At 57.0% G+C, this 23,722-nt stretch overlaps 1 protein-coding gene across 2 annotated transcripts in view; it reads right to left on the bottom strand.

Annotated features, from left to right (window-relative positions):
- The window catches only part of Dnah17 (dynein axonemal heavy chain 17), a 108,405-nt gene that overhangs the window by 45,784 nt on the left and 38,899 nt on the right, over positions 1–23,722 (bottom strand). The window contains exons 30-47 of one of the 2 annotated variants that reach the window (XM_052193897.1): positions 23,271–23,423; positions 21,285–21,410; positions 20,663–20,770; positions 18,676–18,807; positions 17,958–18,118; positions 16,766–16,922; positions 15,947–16,051; positions 12,806–12,963; positions 12,305–12,443; positions 11,913–12,140; positions 11,517–11,654; positions 10,486–10,618; positions 9,509–9,636; positions 8,702–8,850; positions 4,105–4,387; positions 3,835–4,008; positions 3,460–3,667; positions 2,823–2,988 (exon numbers count right to left, since the gene is read on the bottom strand). In XM_052193897.1, coding sequence (XP_052049857.1) covers positions 2,823–2,988; positions 3,460–3,667; positions 3,835–4,008; positions 4,105–4,387; positions 8,702–8,850; positions 9,509–9,636; positions 10,486–10,618; positions 11,517–11,654; positions 11,913–12,140; positions 12,305–12,443; positions 12,806–12,963; positions 15,947–16,051; positions 16,766–16,922; positions 17,958–18,118; positions 18,676–18,807; positions 20,663–20,770; positions 21,285–21,410; positions 23,271–23,423 — 2,846 coding nt within the window. The remainder of the gene's footprint in view (positions 1–2,822; positions 2,989–3,459; positions 3,668–3,834; positions 4,009–4,104; positions 4,388–8,701; positions 8,851–9,508; positions 9,637–10,485; positions 10,619–11,516; positions 11,655–11,912; positions 12,141–12,304; positions 12,444–12,805; positions 12,964–15,946; positions 16,052–16,765; positions 16,923–17,957; positions 18,119–18,675; positions 18,808–20,662; positions 20,771–21,284; positions 21,411–23,270; positions 23,424–23,722) is intronic. The other variant, XM_052193896.1, reaches the window with a different exon arrangement.

The following is a 23,722-nucleotide window of genomic DNA, read 5'->3' as shown; positions in this document are numbered from 1 at the left end:
TTCACCTCCCGGATGCTGGAATTACAGGCATACAGCACTAGGCCTGGTCTATACAGTGGAGACAGAGCACAGGGTCTCTTGCTTGCAGGGCAAGCCCATCACCGAGCGAGCCACGCCCCCAGCCTCTCCTGCTCAGCTGCGAGTCACTGTCCTGATTCTACCTCTGTCTGTGTTTCCCACTTGGCCCTTGGTGATGCTGGTGTTCTCTAGATGACTCCTCCGAGCACAAAGTCAGGGTGGTGGGATGGAGGTGGGGGTAACTATTACCACCCTCTGCTCTTGTTGAAGGAAACCCCTTTGTTGCCTCCTGCTGTGCCTCGAGACTGATTTCCATTGCCCCTGCCATGTCTGTGGGTCAGGCACCATGAGTGTCTCTTCCCGACTTCCTGACACAGCAGGGTCCCTTTGTCCCTGCCACCCTGGGCCACCTGGACCTCCTCTGTAGGAGGTATTCCACACTGCCTACACGTGAGGGTGGCAGAGGACAGTTTGCAGGAGACTGGCTTTTCCCAACCACGGATTGGCTCCCCGGGGGAATCAGACTCTGGTTGTCAGCCTTGGGGGCAAGTCCTGCTCCCCTCCCTCAAGTTTCCTCAGAGGCAATCTGACAGCCGGCAGGCAGGCAGATAGGCAGGCAGGCAGGCAGGCAGGCAGACAGGCAGACAAGCAGGCAGGCAGACAGGCAGGCAGACAGGCAGGCAGACAGGCAGGCAGGCAGGCAGGCAGGCAGACAGGCAGACAGGCAGACAGTCAGGCAGACAGGCAGGCAGGCAGGCAGGCAGGCAGACAGGCAGGCAGACAGGCAGGCAGGCAGGCAGGCAGAGAGGCAGAGAGGCAGACAGGCAGGCAGGCAGAGAGGCAGGCAGGCAGACAGGCAGACAGGCAGGCAGGCAGGCAGGCAGACAGGCAGGCAGGCAGGCAGACAGGCAGGCAGGCAGGCAGGCAGGCAGACAGGCAGGCAGGCAGGCAGACAGGCAGGCAGGCAGGCAGACAGGCAGACAGGCAGGCAGGCAGGCAGACAGGCAGGCAGGCAGGCAGGCAGGCAGACAGGCAGGCAGGCAGGCAGGCAGGCAGGCAGACAGGCAGGCAGGCAGGCAGACAGGCAGGCAGGCAGGCAGGCAGACAGGCAGGCAGGCAGACAGGCAGACAGACAGGCAGACAGGCAGGCAGACAGGCAGGCAGACAGGCAGGCAGACAGGCAGGCAGACAGGCAGGCAGGCAGGCAGAGAGGCAGACAGGCAGGCAGGCAGGCAGGCAGGCAGGCAGGCAGACAGGCAGGCAGGCAGACAGGCAGGCAGGCAGGCAGGCAGGCAGGCAGGCAGGCAGGCAGACAGGCAGACAGGCAGGCAGGCAGGCAGGCAGGCAGGCAGGCAGGCAGACAGGCAGGCAGACAGGCAGGCAGGCAGGCAGGCAGGCAGACAGGCAGACAGGCAGGCAGGCAGACAGGCAGGCAGGCAGACAGGCAGGCAGGCAGGCAGGCAGGCAGGCAGGCAGGCAGACAGGCAGACAGGCAGACAGGCAGACAGGCAGGCAGGCAGACAGGCAGACAGGCAGACAGGCAGGCAGGCAGGCAGGCAGACAGACAGACAGGCAGGCAGGCAGGCAGACAGGCAGGCAGGCAGGCAGACAGGCCTGGGCTGAGCTGCTGCAGCTGGAGTCTAACCAGCAGGAGAGCCTCTTGAGCAGGGAGGGCACCAGGGACCTGACAAACCTGGAATGCCTGGTGCTTATAAAGCCAGATGTGGAACTCAGAGGGGGCCTGTGGGGGGCGGGGCCACGATGAGTCTCCAGCAGCCTCCCCAGGAAAGCCATAGTGTGGGGGTGGCACCCGTCACCTCATTGCTGGTTCTTCTGTTCATGCTAACCACACTTTTGCCCTTCCTTCTTGAGGGCCACCTTGTGCTGCCCCTTCCCTTCCGCAGGCTGTGCTGTCACCCCCGAGGCCCTGGCTGTCCCCACAGCTCGGGGTATCCTGGGCCGCATGGGTCAGGGCTGCCTGTGGGGTCAGTGTTGGGACTGTGACCTCTCTCCGGCAGCCTGGTCCCCTGAGAACACCCCTGAGAACGCCCCTGGCAGGTCCCTGGCTGGTGGGGGGGGAGGGGAGGTCTCTGGGAACCCACTGACTGGCTGCTGGCATTCTTTTGATCTTAGGTACTCCCAGCTCTGGCCTAGGCTGCTTCCTCAAGAGATAAACGACCTGAACAGCCTGATTATTCCTCAGTGTGCCACCTGGGTGTCCCAGTACCACTGGGACAGAGTCCCCTGTGTGTCAGGCTGAAGCAACCATGTGCACCCTTCCCTTCTTCCTCCTTCATCCTTGGGCCACATACCCTCCTGCCGCAGGGCCTTTGCACGTGGCTTCTCCCAGCCCAGGCTGCTGCTCCTTGAGAGACGCCCCGACAGTATCTGGCTCCCAGCTGCCCTACCGCTCTCCAAGGGGCATCTTTGACCCACCAGGGGCTCCTCTGTGACAGACCTTGGGCCTTTCCTCAGAGCTCTCCACAGGTCTCCCACAGCAGACATGCACCTCCTTGAGTGGGGACCTAGCCCCGCCCTCTTATGGGGGGGTCTTGGCCGCAGTTACCAACATGTTCGTGGAACGTGGCAATAACACAGAACATGGATGATCCTTCCATGGCCACAGCCCTGCACTGTGACCCCATTGTCTCACTGCTAGCCCCTGACCAGCCCCCTGCCATCTTCTCTATTCTTATCCATGGCTGCCCAGCCCTAGCCCCGCCCTCACCGAGTCGTGGTCACGCCCCCAGAGTCCCATGGCCACGCCCACCCTGGTCATGCTCCCAAGCTCCTCGGGCCCTCACCAGTGCCTGTGGTCCATGTGCTGGCGGATGAGAGTGTGTGGGGCCACCGTGCCATACTTGTCTACCTCGGGCATGTTCATGTCATCGATGAAATAGATTAGCTTCTTAGTACCTGGGGGGCCATAGTTCCTCCCTGACTTCTTTTCCAGAGGCTTCTCCAGCACCCCTGAGGAGGACAGAATGTTACCTACCACCCTGAGCTGGTGCCAGTTAGATAGGGTAGGAACCCACTGCCTCCCGTGGGGAGCAGCCAGGGATCGCGATCGTGGGGTGTGCGTGGCCCAGAGAAATATCCTCGGGTGTGTGTGTGTGTGTGTGTGTGTGATGGGCAGCAGGGGTCCACCACGGTCCACCATTTGCCACTCAACGTAGCCTCTGTATTAAAACACCAGAGGTGGAGGAGACAGGATCTGAGATCCGACTCAACCTTGGTTAAACCTTTAATCGGAGTGAGATTGAATTCACCCGGACTGGCCGCCTCTCTGACCCTCAGTGCCCCTCACTGACCACAATTACAGGACACCTCTTGGGTGCCTCTATGGAAACAAGGTTATGGCGGCGCTGGAGGAGGGGGGAGGGCGTGAAGGGGCGGGGACGGGGCGGAGGCAGGTATGAGGGCGGGGCCAGGCCCTCTCACCCTGCAGCATGGCTGAGGTGGTGTAGAAGTTGAAAGGCACGGCCTGCACCAGGTAGTCGTCAGTGTTGAGGCTCTCCAGCTTGTCCCCCATCAGCACCGACTTGCCGGTGCCCGCGTTGCCCACCAGCATCACGGGCCACGCCTTCTCCATGAGCAGGTCCATGAAGTACCGGATGCGGATGGTTTCTGTGGTGTGGACTAGAGAGGCCTGGGGGCGATAGCAAGGGTGGGCGAGGAAGGCATGAGTAGCAGGCAGCAGAGCCGGTTCCGGTTCAGGCTGGCCTGCAGGTCTAAGTCCCCAGGGTCCCTAAAGGCTCCTGCCTTAGCTAGGAGGGGACACTGAGCTCTCTCTACCACAGCTCTGGCAAAGGTTACCTGCAGCGGGATGTCAGGATCTAGCTCAAAGTTAGGCACTTTATCTGTCCAAGGCAGGAACTTCTTTGTTTCGGGGTCAATGTAGTAGTCAAAAATGGTCCCCTGCGAGGGCAGCTTGATAGTTTTAAACTCATTGACCCACCACTTGCTGAACTCGACGCGATAATCTATGAGCTGTTAAGAGGCGGAGGGAAGGGCCAAAGGCCCCGGTAAGAGAGCGGCAGGGTGGTCTGGTCTGAGAGCCAGGTCCCCGGGGTGCCCGCCTGTCACCTGGTCCTGGAACATGGCGCCCCCAAAGGCCCAGAAGCAGGCGAACACGAAGTACAGCTCGTACAGCTCCTTGGGGGAGTCGGGCGGGGCGTTCTTCTCCGTGAGCAGGCACTCCAGCAGGTACAGGATGGTCTGGATGACCGTGATCTCGGGCACGGGGGTGATCCTCTTGAAGCCGACTCGCAGCTTGTCCAGGCAGGTGGGCAAGTACTTGTCGAAGAGGATGATCAGGTTGGCTTTCTCCGACTGCACCTTGCGCCTCTCAATCCAGCTGCTCACAACCCTGAGAGGGAGAGATGGCCTCCAGTCAGTCCACACGGACAAGCACCCTCTCCTCTCCTCACCCACATCGCTGGTGCTGGTGGGGTGGCCAGGGAAGCAGGGGTGTGACTGAGGGTCCCTGTGTGGCAGCATCAGAGGAGGGCGTGGTCAGGGCTGGCTGCAGACCCCGGATGTAGGCCTGCTGGGATGCTGGGCCCGCGGGGAGCCTGTATTCTGGCTTGTGGCATGAACTAAGTTCACAGCCACTGGGCCCATGCTGGCTTTTATTTCTTCTTCCCTCTTTTCTTTCGATAGTCATCACGAGAGCCACTCACCCCTTCGTCCTTCCTCTCTCCCTTCTTCCAGTCCCCCCCCTTCTTTCTCTTTCTCCCCTCCGACAGTATCTTGAGTCCTAAATTGTCCCCAAACTATGTAGCCGAGGATGACCCTTGAACTCCTGGATCTCCCCACCCTCCATTTCTCTCAAGTGCTGGGCTCACAGGTGCACAGTGGCCAGGCCCTGATCGTGTGCTGCTGGAGGCTGAACCGGGGCTTCCCGTGCGTTAAGCAAGCGCTCAGCCCAACGAGCTTCATCCCCAGTCTCCCTGTTGCTACCCAGGAAGCATCTTCCCCCAGCTGAAGCTGATACTGAGGGTTGGAGACGAGGGGAAAGGAAGAGTTCGTGAGGTCGTCTGTGGGAAGGAAACAGCTAAGGATGGAAGAGAGGAGGGGAGCTGGGACCCTCGTGACATCATCTCTGCATCCAGCCACGTCTGACTGGAATCCACATGTGTGCATACATACATACATGTAATATGTAGACAGAGACTTTGCTTCAGTGAGCTTGAGCTGAATTTGACAGAACTGTCGGAAGAGCTCAGGTCCATATGCTAGATGGCCCCGTGGGAACCCCTCCAGATTGTGAGGCGAGACTTCACGCCCCAGCGCCCTATGAGGGGTAGGGAAGCTACGGCTGGATGCCCAGGCTGGACCCGAGCCAGCTGCAGCCCGAAGCAAGTCACTCAACAGCTCTGGGTTCCAGATTCTCATCTCTAACCCAGTGATGTTTCCATCACCTCCACTCCAGGGGACCACGCAGGACGCTCTTTAAAGTTCACAGAGGGGAGCCTGGTCTGTGGTGAGTGCCAGAGGAGTGTCTGCTAAAAGCATAAATAGTGCCGGGCTCCCTTGAGGGTCAGCGAGCTGAGGGCGTGCGTCATTTCCAGGATGCCCGAGGCATGAGCAGGAAGCTCGTGTTATGAAACGTGAGGCGACTGTCCACAGCCAAGACCCACAGACCTCGCCACGAGCGTAATGGAAGCTCTGCTGCTTCCTGCTCTGCTGTTGGGACATAGGATAGGAAGCTGAGGCCTTGGGCTCCAACACCTGCACGCCAGTGTGGTAGAGACCGGTTACCACCCCTGTCGCCGTGCAGGATGCCATGTGGGTGTGAACTGCACACGCAGGTGGGCCTCAGGAGGGTGGGCTGACACAGATACAAACTCAGGCTGCTGCTTCCCTGCCAGAGCGGAGGATTCCTGGGCCATTTGTAACATTGCCTTGGTGGCGTCATGTACAGGGCATGCTGGCTTCCGTCTGCTCACAGACTCAGGCAGACAGACCTGGAGACACAGGTCAGCCTTCCCGAAAGGTCCAGGCACTTCCTGTTTCACTCCAGGAGGCAGCTGGGGCGTGTCACTGATGCTCCAGCAGAGGTGTGGCTGGGGCTCTGTGCCTGCCCCTCCTCCTCCTGGAGAGGGTGCTCTACCTGAGGGTGCTGCATCTGCCTCTCCGTCGTCCCCTTCCCATTCCCCTGGACACCCCAGGAGTGTCCACTCCCTGCCTCTGCCCTCACCAGTCTCACCTGTGGCCCCCCCCCCTCTTTCCTGTCCCCACTGTCTCCCATGACCCCATCTCCTGTATCCTAACGTGGTGTGTGGCCTGATGTCGCCCATCTTGTGTCTTCCTTCTCCTGGGTCTCATCTCCGTCCCTGCCCTGTCTCCTGCTCTCCCTGGAAACTCTGGAGGGCTAAGCTGCTGGAGGTCTGAGGAGCTGCCTCAGCGCACCCACCCAGGGTGTGGCCTCACCCAGGACAGGACCTTTTTTTTTTTTTTTTTTGGATTTTCAAGACAGGGTTTCTCTGTAGCCCTGGCTGTCCTGGAACTCACTCTGTAGACCAGGCTGGCCTCGAGCTCAGAAATCTGCCTGCCTCTGCCTCCCAAGTGCTGGGATCACAGGCGTGTGCCACCTTTTTTTTGGTTTGGACAGGAACTCTTGTGGGCATAATCAAGATGTAGATGTCAAGATGTCGCCATCCTGGGTTACAGTGGACGCGGAATCTGATGCCCAGCAGAGGGCTGCGTGTAGACAGCCATGGGTGGTCACAAGCCACCAAGAGCCAGTACAAGTTGGGACCAATCTGTCCTATACCCTTCAAGGGTGTGCCAGCATCCTGACCTCGGGCTCCTGACCTCGGGCTCCTGACCTCGGCTCTCAGAGGATGGACTCCTGTTAGTGGCTGCCCAGCATGCAGGTCTTCCTAAAGCAGTGCCAAGAACTTGGCAAGCGCTGCCAGGCTAATGCCCCATCTCAGCAGCTCCCGCCCCACCCCGCTTGTCTGGCTGGCTCCGTCCCGGTGCCTCTCATTCCTTCTCTCTGCTACAGTGGCGCACCTGGATACCTCAGGCCTGCTCCTTGCGCCCAAGACTACTTCTTATCTTGACAAACTTCCCTTCCTTTGCTGAAGCACCTACGGCTCTTCACCTCCAGGACCTCCTCCGTGCCTGGCGCCTGGCTTCAGCCCATTTCTTCCACAGATCTATCTTGAGTCGTCGACGGGCACCTGTCTGCCAAGTCAGGGCCAATTTCCTTCCTCCGGCCTGCTTGTCTCTCAATGTGGTCCTGCCAGCTTCCTGCTCCTTCCAGTTTCTCCTCAGAGTGTCTCTGTGTAGCTCGCCACTGCCCCTTGTGTCCCTTCTGAAATTGCTTCTGGGGTATACGGTTCTCTTTGCTCCCAAAACAGTGTGAGTTTTCTCCAGAAAATTATCTTCTTCAATCACAACCCATATTTTCCCTGGAAAATCAACTTCCCCAGCGTGGAACGCTTAGGGTCCAACAGAGACACAGTGTGCAGAAAGGGTCAGCTGGGTGGAAGGGAGGGGTGAGCGGACAACGGAGGAAGGATGGATGGATGGACGGAAGGGTAGATGAGTTGATTGGACAGAGTGGATAGACAGATGAACTGCTGAGTGAGTGGGAGGATGGATGGGTGGATGGATGGGAGGATGGATGGGAGGATGGATGGGTGGATGGATGGGAGGATGGATGGGAGGATGGGAAGGATGGGTGGGGAGGAGGACTGATGAATGGATACTTGTCTCCAGCTCGGGTACTCATCCTAAGCCTGTGGTTTCTAGAACATGCCTTGGATTTTTCTTTCCTTCCTTTCTCTCTCTCTCTTCCTTCCTCTCTTTCTTCCTTTCTTTCTTGTTTTCCGAGACAGGGTTTCTCTGTGTAGCCCTGGCTGTCCTGGAACTCACTCTGTAGACCAGGTTGGCCTCGAATTCAGAAATCCGCCTACCTCTGCCTCCCAAGTGCTGGGATTAAAGGCGTGTGCACCACTGCTACCTGGCCATGCCGTGGATTTCTGTCCTGGCTAAGGACGTTGGCCGTAAGCTCTCCTTTCTGTGTCTCCTGCACTTTTACTGTTCTGCCCATCATTGGCCACAGGTCCAAGCAGGAAGATATCAACATCAAATCTTCTCTTCCTCAAGACTTCAAGCTGCTCTCAGGCACGCCTTCCCCCACCCCAAGCCCTGTTGCCACACACAGTCCACAGGAGAAGCAGGAGCAACTCCACGTGCCTCACAAACCGTCCTTTCTTCCTGGCCCTCGCCTTCACCCTCCATCCAGCCCAGGCCTCCTTCCTCAGGGATGCTGACCCAGGCCTGAGTGTCTCCTCTGCTCTCGGGTGGCAGGTTTGACATCGGTCCTCCGGGACAGCAGCGTCCACAGGCGCCAGGCTTCTCCTCATCCCAGCGCTCTGTTCAGCTGTTGTATCAGCAGCTGCCACCCTGAGCTGTCACTGTGGGCTTCCGTCCCACGTCTCATCCTTTTACCCCATGGACGGGGAGGGGAGCCAGTGTGGTACACACACACACACACACACACACACACACAGGTGCACTGCTCTGATACGGCCCTCTGAATATGAGGTGAGGTGGTGCACGACACTTATGTGAGTTGATGGGCACACGCCAGCGTACATCACCACGACAGCCTCCTGACCACTCACTCTGCCACGGTTTGGGATGAGGGGGCCCAAGCCTTACTCACGGGTTCCAGCCCAGATCAGCGGGGTTGATGTAGAGTATGCCTGCCCTAGACACGGTGGCCGGCGTGGCGGTCCTCAGGTGACTGATCTCAAACACCAGCCTCATGGTGCGATTCAAGGGAATTCGCTCGTTGCTGGCCAGGGTGAGGACCTGGGGGGGGGGGGAACAGAGCAAGCCCATTGGTCAGTGGCAGTCCCCAAAGGAGGCACCACTGGTGGCGGCACATGTGGCCACAGTGAACCGCTATCTCTCGGCTCTCCTCGCCTGCAGCTCCCTGCGTGCCTAGCCAACACAGGCATCCCTCCGCAACCACAACCCTCGCCTCTGTGCATCCTTCTGCGTCTCCGTCTATGCAATGGCGAAGCCCTGCTTTTGAGACAGTTTTGCTACGCAGCCCAAGCAGGCCTTGAACTCATGCTCCTCCTGCTCGTCCTCCCCAGTGCTGGGAAGAATCATTTTCTTAAGCTGCTTCTGGGATACTCTGGAGGCCGTTTCTGCCACGTCAAGTGTCATTTCTACGCTGCAGTGCCACGGGTGAGTTGGAGACTGACTCTCAACCTTTACTCCAACCCACACGGAGGCAGAACCACGGTTCAGGAGTGCACGGATCTGTGTCCTCCGTGGAGAGTGTCTACTGTGGCAGGCGCTGTCTGCGGTCCAGGACTTTCTGTGTGGGGGTCTTGACAGACTCCTGGCCACCTTGCTCCGTCCCCCTCCCCGCATCCCCCCAGTGATGTGTGTGCACTGCCCATGACCTGTATACTGTGGTGGTGACGGGGGCCCGGCTGCGGATCCAGGAGTCACGTACCTTGTTGTCGTCCATGACCGTGTTGAGAGACTCGATCCACATGGGGTCTATGTCCCCATCCAGGACAATCCACTTGGGGCCGTCGTGCGTGATGTTGGCCAGGTCCCGCATGATGGTGGAGAACAGGCCTGGAGGGAGGCAGGCTGGTGGTGCTCATGGCCCCATCTGAGGGGCCCTATAACATGCCAGGCACTCTGTGGCCTTCACGGCGTCATGCCCAGGTGGACCTGACCTCAGCCCTGCTCAGTTTCTCAGAGGTGGCAGGTCCTGCCCTTAAAGGGGCAACGATGGCCTTCTTGCTCCTCTTCATGGTACCTGAGCTAGCCCCTGCTCTCACCTTCCTCTGACCCCTCAGCCCCGCCCTTTCCACCACTGACGGCCCTTTCGGAGGCTCTTGCCTACCTCGGCTCTTCAAGGCTCACCAGCCTCCTGTGGAGGGTCACAACGCCATGCCCAACACTCTGGCTCACTCAGTCACTCGCTCGCGCGCTCACTCACACACACTCGCTCTCCGTGTGCCCAGCACAGAAAGAGGCAGGGGGATAGCTTGGGGTGGGGGACAAAGCCAGGGATGATCACCCCCCCCCCACCCTGGCCCAATTCTGTTTTCTCACGAGGCAAACCCAATGGAGCCTCAACCAGAAGCCTCTATCCCAGAACCTGTGGACAGAGGCTCGCCCTTCACTCCCTGGGGTGCTCTGCAGGAGGCTGCCACTGCAGCAGGGCTCAACCTCTGGGTTCCCTCTTGAGGTGAGGGGGCTCTACTTGGGCTGCTGGGCCAGCCTCAGCTCCCTCTTCCTTCCCGCCCAGTGGGGCAGGTGCTCTGCGCCCCGAGTGCCCCAGCAGGGCCCCAGCAGTGAACAGGATCTGGCCAGAACCTGCACAGGTTGTGACGTGTCTCAGGGAGCAGCGACAGGCAGGGGTCTCAGAAAGCCCGTCTGCAGGTGACACTCCCCACCCCTCTCCACCCCACCTACCGTCTTTCCACTCCCTGGTCGCCGGGTTGATGATGCCAAACAGTTCGTCACAGGTGACAGCCTTTGGGTCCAGGTCCACCGCCACAGGCTTCCTCTTCAGATTCTGGTAGGTCTTGTTGAGGGATTTGAGGACCTGAGGGTGGGGGGCATCCACTGACTCAACGTCCACAGCACCAGCTTGGGGGGCAGCCCCCTGTGCAGACCTGGATCCCAGATGCTTTTCACTCAGAGAGACTGGTTTCACCCAAGGACACTTGAGGATGGGTGTGTGTGTGTGTGTGTGTGTGTGTGTATGTATATAATTTATATATATATATATACACACATACATATACACACACACACATATATATATATATTTTATTTTATTTTATTTTTTTGGATTTGGCTTTTTCGAGACAGGGTTTCTCTGTGTAGCCCTGGCTGTCCTGGGACTCCTTCTGTAGACCAGGCTGACCTCAAACTCAGAAATCCACCTGCTTCTGCCTCCCAAGTGCTGGGATTAAAGGCGTACACCACCACCGCCCCACATTTGAGGATATTTTGTGTGCGTACATGTATGCATCTATTTCTTTTCTAAACACCATGCACAAACACTTTTGCCTTTTAAACAGTGACTTGCTGTCAGGACTCTGTGTGACTTGCCATTTTCTTAGACATTGCCACACAGCCCAGCTGGCCTAGAACTTTCTATGTAGGTCAGGCTGGCCTTGAACTCACAGAGATCTGCCTGCTTCTGCCTCCTGAGTGCTGGAATTAAAGGTTGTGCTACCATACCCAGCTTCTCTAGCCCCTAGCCCCTGTGTCTTTGGGAATGGGTTTTCTAAGAGGGTAAGGATCCCGTCCTGAAGGCATTAGGGCAGACTCTTGGCTGGCTTACTATTACTAGCACTGGTGACTGTCACCCTCCAGGGTTCACCACAGCCCCAGGCAAGGCTGGGGGACAGGAGTGTGTGGGCATCAGGCCTTGGGGAGGCAGGCAGTGGGTGTGTGTGTGGGGGGGGGGGTACCGACGAGTGCTGGCGACGTGCCTGAGACTTGCCGCTGCCCGCGTTCCCAATGACGAACACCGAGTGTCGGACCTGGAGCAGCTCCTCCAGCTGCACCACTTTTAGCACGAAGCTGTCTTCAGCCTGCAGCTTGAGCTCCACAATGCTCTGCTTGATGATCTGGGAGACACGGTGGCAGGGTTGAGGGAGCGCAAGAAGCCGACCATCCCTGTGGCTGAGCTTCCAAGCTGTGTCCTGATTTCACCCAGAACTCACACTGTCCCGGAGCCCCGACCCCAGATCCTCTGTGACCATCGGTTCTGAAACCCGGGGCTGTCTGGAGAGTGGGAAACAGCTTACAGCCCCCGGATTCTTGCAGCAAAGGGCAAGTCTCTCAGGATGGATTTGGAGGCGCATGTCGGGGGAGGGGAGAATTACCTTCTCAAAATTCAGGTCTCGCTTCCGAGGCACATCCAGAGCCGGGAAGAGGTCGCCGATCAGCCCCATGAACACAGGCAGGTCATCAGTCACGATCTTGGGGATGTTGAAGTCTCTCAGCGCCCTCATGAGCACCTGGTCCTCTGCCCGGGTGGGGTCCCCTCTCTTCAAGGAGCCGGCTACCACCAGCACAGACTTGATGGCCCGAAGGCCCCAGTCATAATGGTCCTGTGGTGAGCGGGAACTCGGATGTGAACTTGACCCAGGGCAGTGGTCATCTGGTCAGCTGGCACTGTCAGGCTCAGAGTTTATCTTGGGGCTAGGGAGGGCAGGGGCTTAAGCCTGGATCCCCCGAGGCTGGGTCAAGAGCCCTAGGGCCTGGAAGAACGCACCTGCTTTGAGAGTAGCTCTTTGCACAGCGTGTAGAGGGTGATGAACTTCCGGGCCAGGAGGCGGGCTTCCAGGAAGCCTTCAGCCACCAGCATGATCTCACAGATCAGCTCGAAGTCGGGAACCACCATGGCGCAGGGCCTGGGGGCGGAGCAAGCGAGCAGCTGTCGGGGCAGGGTGATCGAGCAGCTCCCTGGCTCCTCAGCGGCCCCTCTTCACCTGGACCGTGTGTCCCGCCAGTCAACCTGCAGGGTTCTAGCCTTCCCCCATCGGTCCGCACACCCAGCTCAGGAAGCTCCAGGCCTCACGCCTGCCCTGATTCCTCCAAGACTCCTCGTGCAGACAGCAAGTGTCTCAGCTGTGGACTGGCCCCCACTTGGGGAGCCCCTGGGCTTTTGAAGGACCCGCCTGCTGTCCCGTTACCCCTACTTCCTCTTGGGAGCTAGCCTTGGGCTCCTCCGCTAACTCTTCAGCCTGGGACACTGCTGGGCCCCTCCTGTCACCTGAACAGGGCCTTCAGGTTCTCCGGCAGCTCCGTGCGCCCAGCGTAGCCTGGATTCATGGTGATGAAGATGCCCACCGTGGGGATGAGACTTATTATTTCTCCCAGGAAGTTAAACTTCTTTTTCTTGGCCCGAATTGCATCTTGGACACATTTTACCTAGACAGTTGGTACAGTTGGTGTACACACACACACACACACACACACACATTAAAATGTAACCATTTGCGTGTGCAAATGTGTGTGCATGTGTGTGGGTATGAACATACGTGAAGTCCAGACAACAATGGTGTCTTCCCCTATACTAACTTTTTTGAGACAGGGTCTCTCATAATGCGGCACTCACCGACTGACTGAACTGGCTGGTCAGAGCGCCAGGCTCCTTCTGTCTCCCCCGCCCCTCCACGGTGCTGGAATCACACACCTGGTATCTGGCCCTCCCTATGTGGCCCCGGCTGGCCTTGAGCTCACAGACACCCGTCTGTCCCTGCCTTCTGAGCTCTGGGATTAAAGGCTTGGCAGCATTTGGCTTTTCCCCTCTTTAAGGAAAAGATTTATGTGTATGCTTGCGTCTGTATGTACGTGTATTTGGCTGCCTGAGGTGGCCTCAGAGGCTGCTGGGTCCCCTGGGGCTGTGAGCCACCTGGCACGGGTGTGGTGCCCTCAACCCCCAAAGCCATCTCTCCAGTCCCCACATCTGGTTTTTTATATGGGTTTCGGGTTTGCGTGGCAAGCTCTTTACTGGCTGGACTGTCGGTCCAGCCTTGCACCCCCGCGTGGGTTACAGAATGTGGCGGCTGTGAATTAGCAGCAGTGGCCATCATGTCACTGCACTTGACTTCTGAACCCCACCGCTGTGATTTTGTTGTTCGTGGTGTTCTACAGCCGACCTCAGCTGGGCTTTTGTCTCAGGAGTGCCCTCTGGCCGTGACCCTGGCTCAATTCTGTCACCTCTCTGATAAGAACCCACAAGAGTCCTGTTAGTAGCCACTCTGCATCCAGGAGTCTCTGGGGCCACCTCCTGCTTACCAGGAGAGAGGAATCTGGTCTGTGCTTGGGATTTTAGAGGAACTCATGGAAGGTAGCTGCAAACCACAAGATCACCACTGGGGGGCGCTCTAGGCTCGTGGCTGAAATCTCTCAGCCAGCTTGCTTGCCTGGTCTTGCTGGGTGACCCTGGGTCATGCTTTATTTCCCTCCCAGTTTGTAGCCCACAGGGCTCACACCTGGGCAGGAATAGAGGGCAAGAATTTGGGAGCATCTCCAGCTGCTAGGACCTTCATAGTATTTTGGTCCCTGCTCTTTTGTTTCCAAAAACATCTAGACCATCAAACATGCGCTGTGGAGCATTCTAGGGTTTGTCCCCTGACTTGGGAGTGGGGCAGGAACTTTGGGTGTGTACTGAGTCAGGGAGTCAGGGGTGGGTGACTGACCCTGGGAAGAGGGGGTGGAGGAGTGGCTATCTCCTTGGCACACTCAGTTGGTCCTTCTCAGATTAGGGAGTGGGCGGGAGGAGGCATGGCTGATGAGAGCTCTAGAGGTAAGGTTTCTCTCGGGCTGTGGGTCCTCTCACCCCTGCATCTCCTCTACACGTGGGTGGTCAGGAACCCTGCCCCAGCATCCCTACTGGCTTTTCCTGCTGAAATTCCAGCAAGAGTTGCAGCTGCTTCTGCTACAATGCTGTGTTCGCTACAATGTACTGACTTAGCACTCGGTGAACAGGTGGGTAAGGGGCAGCAGATTGAGAGTTGGTCACCTCCACCTTTCTTAGATTCTCTGTGGTGGTCACTTCTACGCCAGAGACAACAGAAGGACCATCATCTTATGACAAGACTGGATACCCCCCCCCCCCATACACACACCATGCACTAGTACTTAGGTGTGTATACCCAGCACCCCTTCCTGTGTAGCCTTGGAACTCTTGCTAACACTCCCATGACATGCACACCCCACCTCACCCAGGACAAGAACACTGTTCCCCATCTTCCTGGAGACAATCTTCCTTTCCCTGTTTACCATCATTCCTTTTTTCTGTCTGGGTTTGGGGCAAGCGGCTAGGCCTGGTTCGTTAGGACAACAAAGTCAGGCCTCTGGCCTAGGGCTCTCTGCCTGTGGAATCTCAGCCTCACAGGACCTCAGAGCCCTGTGTTTATCCAGCCTGTCGGGCACCAGGATTGCTGGGGCTCCTGTTGGAACTGCAGGGCCCCATTCTTCAAAGCCCAGAAGGCTTCACTCTCCTGTCAAGTTCAACTGTCTGACCTGACATCACCTCCACTGGAGCTCCAGCTTGGGGAAGGGTTTCTCCCTACAAGGATATCTAATGACCGCAACCGATACATAGAGACTTTGTAACTTAATTCTTGAAGCCCACGGCTGGTTGCAGGCAGCTAACTGTTCAAACTGTTCCAAAAAGGCAGAGCCCAGCTGTGATCAATCCAGCTGTCTGTATTCTGCACTGCCATTCCTCTAGACTATAAATACAGCCTTCTCTCTCTCTCTCTCTCTCTCTCTCTCTCTCTCTCTCTCTCTCTCTGTGTGTGTGTGTGTGTGTGTATGTGTGTGTGTCTCGGGTGGTGTGTGAGACACTCCGTACCATTTCGGTACAGTATAGTCTGCTGCCCAGCAGTACAATATAAAGCCAACTAAGGATCATCAAATATTCTCTCTTCCCTTCCCCCTTCTCTGTTTTACAAAACAAAAGTCTTAATCTATAGTCCTGACTAACTCAGAGTTTGTTCTATAGACCAGTCTGGCCTTGAACTTGTGGCAAGGGGAGGGAGTCCCTTATAGACTGAAGGCACCCCCACTCCCCCCTCTTATCCTGGGTTCACATCACAAAGTGATGGGAATTATAGGCATGTGCTACCACACCCAAAGTAACTTTCTATGTTAGCCTCCCCAAGCAGTCAGTCATGCCTCCCTGTATCTGACTCTTACTGTCCCCTCTGTGTGTAACTTCCTAGGACCCCTGGGAGCCAGGGCAGGGCATCTGAGGCATCGCTGTGTCACCGCTCCCCCTCCCCCAGTGCCTGGCTGTTGGGGCAGTCAGACAAGAGGGTCTCTAGTGACTGAGATACCAGGAAAAAATGGGCACAGCTCCAGACCCCCCACTGACCCAGGGACCCAGAGGAAGGGCCCCTACCTGTACAGCAATCACAGACAAGACCTCCACCGAGATCCGGTTAAACTCATCAAAGCAACCCCAGGCTCCCGTCTGTGCCAGGCCCTTGTAGATGTTTCCACAGGACTACAAAGGGAAAGTCAGATCAGAGAGAGGGAGTGGCCCCCAAAGGCCTGCATGAAGCAGGTGCCTGGAGACTGCACCCTTGCACAGCTGACCCTCAGGGTCCGTGCGCGTCTCTAAGCTAACTTCAGGCAGAGGCGGGCTAAGAACCCCCCAGCCCCCTCCTCCATCTTCTCATTTTATGCACACGAAGGGGGTCATCTAAAGTGGGCTGGGGCTGCAAGCTCCTGGAGGTCCTTTCCCTGTCAGTGTGCCATTCTGACGGGGACATCGTGGCAGGACCTTCAGTCAGCAGGGGTCTTGGTCGCTGTCCTCAGCCTCAGCCTCAGGATGGGACCGCTAGGCTGTGGGGCTCATCCAACAGGAGGGCGTCCCCTACAGAGGGCGCCCTATTCCTCCCTCTTATGCTGGGAGTCTCTCCCCTCCCGTTTAGTCCTCTGAGCAGACGTGGCCCTGCAGCTGATGGACCCACTGTCTCTTGTCCCTTTCATAGTTTACCTGGCCAGGACTTTCACCCCAACCCCACACTGAATAGGAAGCAGGTACTCCTATCTGTGTGTCTCATCGCTGCAGTCTCAGGACTGCTGGGACCTCTACCTCCACAAGGGGGTGCTAGCGGGGTACACTGTATGCCTAGTCGCTGCCCTGCAGGGCTCTGTTTGTAGGGTGCACACGCTCTTGGGTCCCAAGTGAGGACCCGCAGCCCTGGTCACATACCTTGTAGTCCATCTGCTCCGAGCAGTTGAAGACATACACCATGGTGCCCAGAGCTCTGCCCAGGTCCTTGGTTGTCTCCGTCTTGCCCGTGCCAGCGGGGCCTGCGGGGGCTCCGCCCATGATCAGGTGGAGGGACTGCGTGAGCGTGATGTAGCACCTGCCCAGGAAGACTTTGATTCATCTGGGGCACTGTGACCCTATGACCCACAACCCACTGCGCTCTGCTGGGCTCACTGTGGGGCTGTTGTACTCCCTCAGGCCCAGAGGGACCAAAGTCAGAGCAGGAGGAGGGGTGCGGGGATGGGGGTCACTGTGCTGAGGGACAGGGGTGGGTGCAAGCTGTGGCCCTCCTGTGGGTTTGGGGGGCGGGCTCTGGGGACTCATCAGACACATGCGGAGGGTGTCTTGGGCAGTTTCTGGGCTGAGTGTGTTTATTGTCCTGTAATCGATTCAATCCCCGCACACTCATGAGGGCCCCTGTAGCTCTCTCTCCCTGCTCTGCAGACCTCTGGGAGTGAAGCCACTCCTTGGGGACACAGTTAGTGTCAGACCAGGAACTCAGCCTAAAGCAGGGCTCCTGCCTGCACCTGGGTTGGATGGGAGGACAGGGCTGCTGAGGCCTTGCCATCTGTTATAGCTAAGTGGGGCCCCCAAGACCTGGAGCCTGCGCAGAGATCTATGTAGCCTGGCTCCCAAGTTATTTCTGATTAGTAAAGATGCCAACAGCCAATAGCTGGGCAGAGGAGACACAGGTGGGGTTTAGGTTTTCGGGGCTTGGGGTTGGAGAAGACAAGAAAGTGGTGGTGGAGGAGGTAGTGGAGGAGGAGGAGGAGGAGGAGAGGAGGAGGAGCAGCGAAGCCGCCATGGGTTAGGTGAGCCGTGAAGAGCCGTGGCCCTGAGGGTTGGCCAATTGGAGTAAAGAGCAGCCCAGATGAAACACAGTAAGTACTAACTCCCGGTTATCAATAGGAACGGAGACTAACAGCATAGAGGGTAGGCATCTGCCCAGAGCTTGCGCTGTGTAAGGTTTATTGCAAATATCAAGGTTGTGTGTGTCTTTTATCTGGGAACTAAATGTTCAAAAGCGGGGTAGAAACCCAGGGTCGGGATTACAAACTCCTACAACACGGGGCCTCCCCACAGCCGCAGAGCTGGGGCAGGGAGGAGGTGTGTGGGCAGAGGTGGTCCCCACCTGTCTGTGAGTGGGGTGATGACCAGGCGAGGCGTGTTGCCCAGGTACTCGTAGGAGTACTTGATCTGGGCATCACAGATGTTGGCGAAGCAGTGCCTCTTCTCCTCGTCCCAGCGATGCCGGAGCTGCGACTGCCAGGTGAAGGCCTGGGAACTCTCCACCTGTAGCAGGAACCCCGAGGGTCTCGGCCCTGGGCTGGTGCCCCTCCCCTCAGCCCTGTACACAACTCTTTCAATACCCCTGGCTGCAGCCTGCTACAGATAGCAGCTTCTGGGGTTGGGGGCAGGCCTGGGCAGTAACCCGGGCAAAAGAGTCAGCCAGTGTGACAGCAGGTGCTTGCAATCCCCGGGCTGAGGAGGTGGATGGCACCTGAGGAGTCACACCTAACATCCTTGGGCCGCCACATGTATGTACACATACATGTACATGCACCTGTGCACATATGAACACACTCAAGAATGGAAACTTCTGGTACTACACTCATCCGGCCTCCATGGATTGTGTGTCTATGTGTGTGTCTCTGTGTGTGCGCATGTATGTGTGTCTGTATGTGTGGAGGGGGCAAAGACGGCCATTCCCCCAGTAACCACCCTGGGAAGAGGAGGTCTTAAACACTGGAGGTTCTTGAGTGTGGGGCCAGCCCCAAACCCAGTTCCCAGCCCTTCCCAACACCTGGGGACTCCTGCCTCCCCAGTGCCTGGGACAGGGGTGCGCCTGCCTTAGCAGTGATCATCTTGGCCACCACGTCTCGGGCATGCACGTCGATGGTGCAGATGGTCATGATCTTCATCCTGTCGCCGGCGCTGAGATTTCCGATTAGCAGGGTGATGAGCGCATTCAGCTGGCTGATCTGCGGAGAGAAGCGGAGAGAGGCGCCTGTGCTGGGCCCAGCCTGGCAGGGCCGCCCCCGGGTGGTCACTGGGCTGGATCCCAGGCTGTCGGGGTCCACAGAGAATGACTTCTGTATGTGTGTGTGTGTTGTGTGTATGCATGTGTACACATGCTCAGGTACATGTGTGCCTCTGTGTGTGTATGTGTGCAAGATCACCAGCCCTTGTTTACCACAATGGGTAAAAAAAAAAAAAAAAAACCCAAACAGAAAAGTTCCTCTCCTCCCAGGTGGGGATAAACCTGTGGCGCCCTTGGAAGAGCAGGCCTGCACATTCAGTAATAACAGCTGCTGTAATCAGGCCCCACTCGCAGGAAGGCTCTGAAGCTGCGGGAGAAAATGCTGACTGTGGCCCTGAGCCTCGGCTGGCACAGCCAGTGGAGGGCCGCCTTTGTAAGCACAAGGGCCTGGCTTCGATCCCCCATCTGAATAAGTAAGGGAGGCATCGCGCTTGTAATCCCAGAGGCAGAAGCAGGAGGATCCCTGGGGCTCACTGGGCCAGCCTGGCCTAATGGGAAAGTTTCAGATCCTGACCCAAAACTAAGGTTCCTGAGAAACCACCCAAGATTCATGCTCATGGGCACACAAGCGCACACTCACACACTGGCACACTTATCTTCTAAGATCCAAGAATCTTAAGGGGAAAAAAAGTACTGCAGAGCCAGCTCAGCGGATAAAGTTGCCAGCCATTGAGCCCGACAACCCCAGTTCCAGCCATGGAAGCAAAGAATTGATCCCCCACAAGGTGTCTTCTGATCTCCTCATGCACACTGAGATGCACACATACCCACAGAGACAGACAGACAGACAGACAGACAGACATTGACCCCACAAGGTGTCTTCTGATCTCATGCACACTGAGATCCACATATACACACAGAGACAGACAGAGAGCCAGTGTTGACATCCCATTTCTGGGGACATGCTACTGGAGGACACTTGTACTGTTACAGGACAGCTTGTTACCCACACAGAGCTCCACCTTGGAGAGGGGGCCCTGAGCTGCCTACTTCTAAGTCAGTTTGACACAAGTTACAGTCATTTCAAAGAGAGAGCCTTGTATTGGTTGGTTTTGTGTGTCAACGTGACACAGGCTGGAGTTATCACAGAGAAAGGCGCTTCAGTTGGGGAAATGCCTCCATGAGATCCAGCTGTGGGGCATTTTCTCAATTAGTGATCTAGGAGGGAGGGCCCCTTGTGGGTGGTGCCATCCCTGGGCTGTAGTCTTGGGTTCCATAAGAGAGCAGGCTGAGCAAGCCAGGGGAAGCAAGCCAGTAAGAAACATCCCTCCATGGCCTCTGCATCAGCTCCTGCTTCCTGACCTGCTTGAGTTCCAGTCCTGACTTCCTTTGGTGATGAACTGCAACATGGAAGTGTAAGCTGAATAAACCCTTTCCTTCCCAACTTGCTTCCTTGGTCATGATGTTTTGTGCAGGAATAGAAACCCTGACTAAGACAAGCCTCAACTGAGAAAATTTCCCCACCAGATTAGCCCGTGGGCAAGCCTGTGGCTCATTCCTTTAATTAGTGACCAATGAAGTGGAAAGACTCAGTCTGCTGTGGGTGAGGCCAGGCCTGGGCTGGGGATCCTGGGCTTGGTAAGAAAGCAGGCTGAGCAAGCCGGAGCACAAGCCTCCTCCGAGGCCTCTGCTTCAGTTCCTGCCTCCAGGAGCCCGACTTCCCACAGGCTGCCGCCTGTGATAAACCCTTTCCTCCCCATGCTTCAGGTCATGGTGTTTTATCATGGCGACAGACACTCTAATCCCGGCAGGGCTTCTGGCTACTGACCGGCAGTTTGGGGCCCAGAGTCTCCAACCTGCTTCTTGTTGTAGTCCTTGATGGCATTTTCGTATCCTTCCTCCAGCCTTGCGAATGCCAGGCCCACCTCGGTCGTCCACCAGATCTGCGTGCATGTCAGCGCCACCTGGAAACCACCCAGGAGAAACTGTTCTTTATGGACATTAAAACGTGCTCCTAGCCAGGTGTGGTGGTGCACACCTGTAATCCCAGCACTCAGGAGGCGGGGGCAGGTGGATCTCTTTGAGTTGGAGGCCATCCTGGTCTTGTAACCCCACTTCCATCCCCCACTCCCCACAAAGATAAAGAAAAGAAAAAGGAAGATGAGGCCATGAGGCCGGACAGACAGCTCTGTGGTTAGGAGCACTGGGTGCTTTTCCAGAGAACCTGGGTTTAACTTCCCTCCACCCACGTGTGGAGGGTCACAGCCATCTTTAACTCCAGTTCCCGGGGATCTGGCGCCCTCTTGTGACCACTGCGGGAATTGCACACGCAATGCACTTAGAGGTGAAACATCCATACATACGCATAAAGGGATTAAAAAAAAACCTTATATTGAGCAGTTAAACCCATTCCTAACAGACCAGAGGGTGACCCAGGGCCCGGATCCACACTGCAATGGGTCCCCATCTGTTCCAGACCTGGGCCGGGTAGTCAAAGATCCATTGTTCCCTCGGTTTCTCCTCGTAAGTCACCACGGCTTCTGGAATCTCGTGGCGCAGTGTGGCACACATTCGGTCCAGCACACGATTCAGCCACACTTCCACCTGCGGAAAGACCTCACCGGTATCTCATCTCAGTGACTGGCATGCCTGAAGCAGGTCAGCTGGGCGGGCAGAGCCGCCTCTGCCCAGTCCTTTCCCAACAAAGCAGCTGACCACCCGGGACCTCCACCTGCTCTGAGCTTCACCCACGCCCCTCTCTAAACAAAGCCACTGTTGCTCCAATCTATGGCTGCCCAGTAGCTTCCTTCCTGTGGCCCAGCAAGCACCCCAGATTCAGGAACAGTGAGCCAGTGCCCCGTGGACCAGTTTTGGGTGCGTGGGGAGTGAGGCAGATTGTATCCTGAGTCAACTTTTCGGGACAATCCCCTATAACCATCTCATGGGTTTGCACACACAGGTTCAAAATCAGGGATTAACAGCCAACTCCTCCTCCTCTTACTGGAGCCACAAGAGAGTTAGGACTCAGAGTTCTGAGCCCCCGTGTACCTGCTGCTCTATTCTTTTGCTTTCCTTTTAAATAATCTCTCTTCCTCCTGCCTGCTGTTTTTATTACTTGTGTGAGCTTCAACTGTTTGAACAAGACACCAAGAACTCAGAAGCTCTGTCCAGGCAGTAACGTGTGTGTCAGGGGCCGAGATGCCAGTGTTTCCCATAGAGCAGTAAAAAAAAAAAAACAACCCACCTGAGCCGGCGAGATGCCTCAGTGGGTTAAGGCACTTGCGGTGAGAGACTGGTGACCTAGGTTCGATACCCAGAATCCCCATAAGACGGAAGGAGAGAACCATGTTCACAAAATTGTCCTCTAACCTCTTCGTGAGTGTCGTGTCCTGTCTGTCTGTCTGTCTGTCTGTCTCTCACACACACACAGTGGTAAAGTTTTTAAAAAGCCCCCAAAGCTGACCCCACTTAAAAGCCACTTAAGTAAGCCAGGGACACCCTGGCAAAGGCTTGTGGAGTATACAACTATCCCTAAGTCGGAGAAGGGAGCAGGCAGCCATGCAGAGAAAGGTCTGTCTCAGTGGGAGACTGCCTCCCTCGCCCCGCTCACACGCTCACGGGGTGGTGGGGTGTTAGTGGGGGTGGTGGTGGGCTCACCCCCAGCACCACAGTCCACAGCTCTCTCTGCTGCTCCTGGGTGGGGGAGCAGGCTGTCTTTTCTAACTGTCACTCCCTAAAAGGATTTGTGGCTGCTCAGAGTCACCCTGAGAGGGGCAATGGGAGGCTGAGCCTCGCCCAGCCCCGCTGACCTCCCTCGTGCCCAGACTCTAGGGAGAGGCTCTGGTTTACCTCACCACACCTTCCTTCAGGCTCATGGCCAGATGGTGTCTGTGGCTGGGTCAGAGGTCAGGCAGCGAGGTAGGGGAAGGGACAATGAGAAGTGTCCTGTCAGCAGGATCAAGTGTGGGCGACATGCTTCCTGGGAAGAGGACCAGGGCCCCAGGCTCGCTCTGAGGCCACTGAAGTGTCACGCACACTCACTTCCTGTGCACAGGGGCTCAGAACCTGTTCAGATGGCACAGCCCCATTCTGCACCAGCCATGACAGTTCAGAGATGGGGCAGCCCGTCTCTTCCTCCTTCCTTTGCCCCTTAGATGCACGCCACACACCGCGGGAAGGCTGTGTGCTTAGATTCTATAACAAAGTCTCTAACAAGGTTGGGGCCAGTGAGATGGCTCAGAAGGTAAAGGTGCTTGCTGCCAAGCCTGGTGACGTGAGTTCGATCCCCGGGGCCCACACGGTGGGAGGAGAGAACCGACTCTTGAAGTTTTCCTCAGAGCTCCACTTGCACACAACGCCCCACCCCAACCCCCAACACAAATAGCTACATTTGTACATCAGATTACAAAGAGGTCCCCAAGGATTTCCTTGAGAGGTGGATGGCCACCTCCCCTCAGGGCTCACCTGCCCCGAGAGGTCACACTCCTTATCAAAGTCCACGTACTCATCTTCCTTGCTGTACATGCCCAGCCCAAACTTGAGTGGTTTTCCTTCAGCGTCCAGGCGGAACTTGAGCTTACACAGACTGTCGAAGAGTTTGGACAGGTGGCGGCTCACCTGGGAAAGGACCCGGAGTTGCTGGTGGCTCTGGGCTCCTTCCAGTGCTTGTAAGCCCCTCTCTCCTACCCTCTCTCGCTTGTCCCCTCTCTCCTACCCTCTCTCACTCGTCTTTGGAATATTTGTCCCATATCTTTGATGTTAATGGAGGCAACCACAGGCACGGGGAGAACGGGCCTTGGGCAGAACACAGTTGCCAGGGCCTTCATCGAGGTTTCCGGCACGCCCCTCTCCTGTGCCTTTCTTTCAGGGGAGCTCTGGGGAAGCTACTTCCTAGATCCCGGTGTGTGTCAGGGAAA

Source organism: Apodemus sylvaticus, chromosome 10, assembly GCF_947179515.1.
Source record: "Apodemus sylvaticus chromosome 10, mApoSyl1.1, whole genome shotgun sequence".
Lineage (NCBI taxonomy): Eukaryota > Metazoa > Chordata > Mammalia > Rodentia > Muridae > Apodemus > Apodemus sylvaticus.
This window is presented reverse-complemented; position numbering and strand designations above follow the sequence as displayed.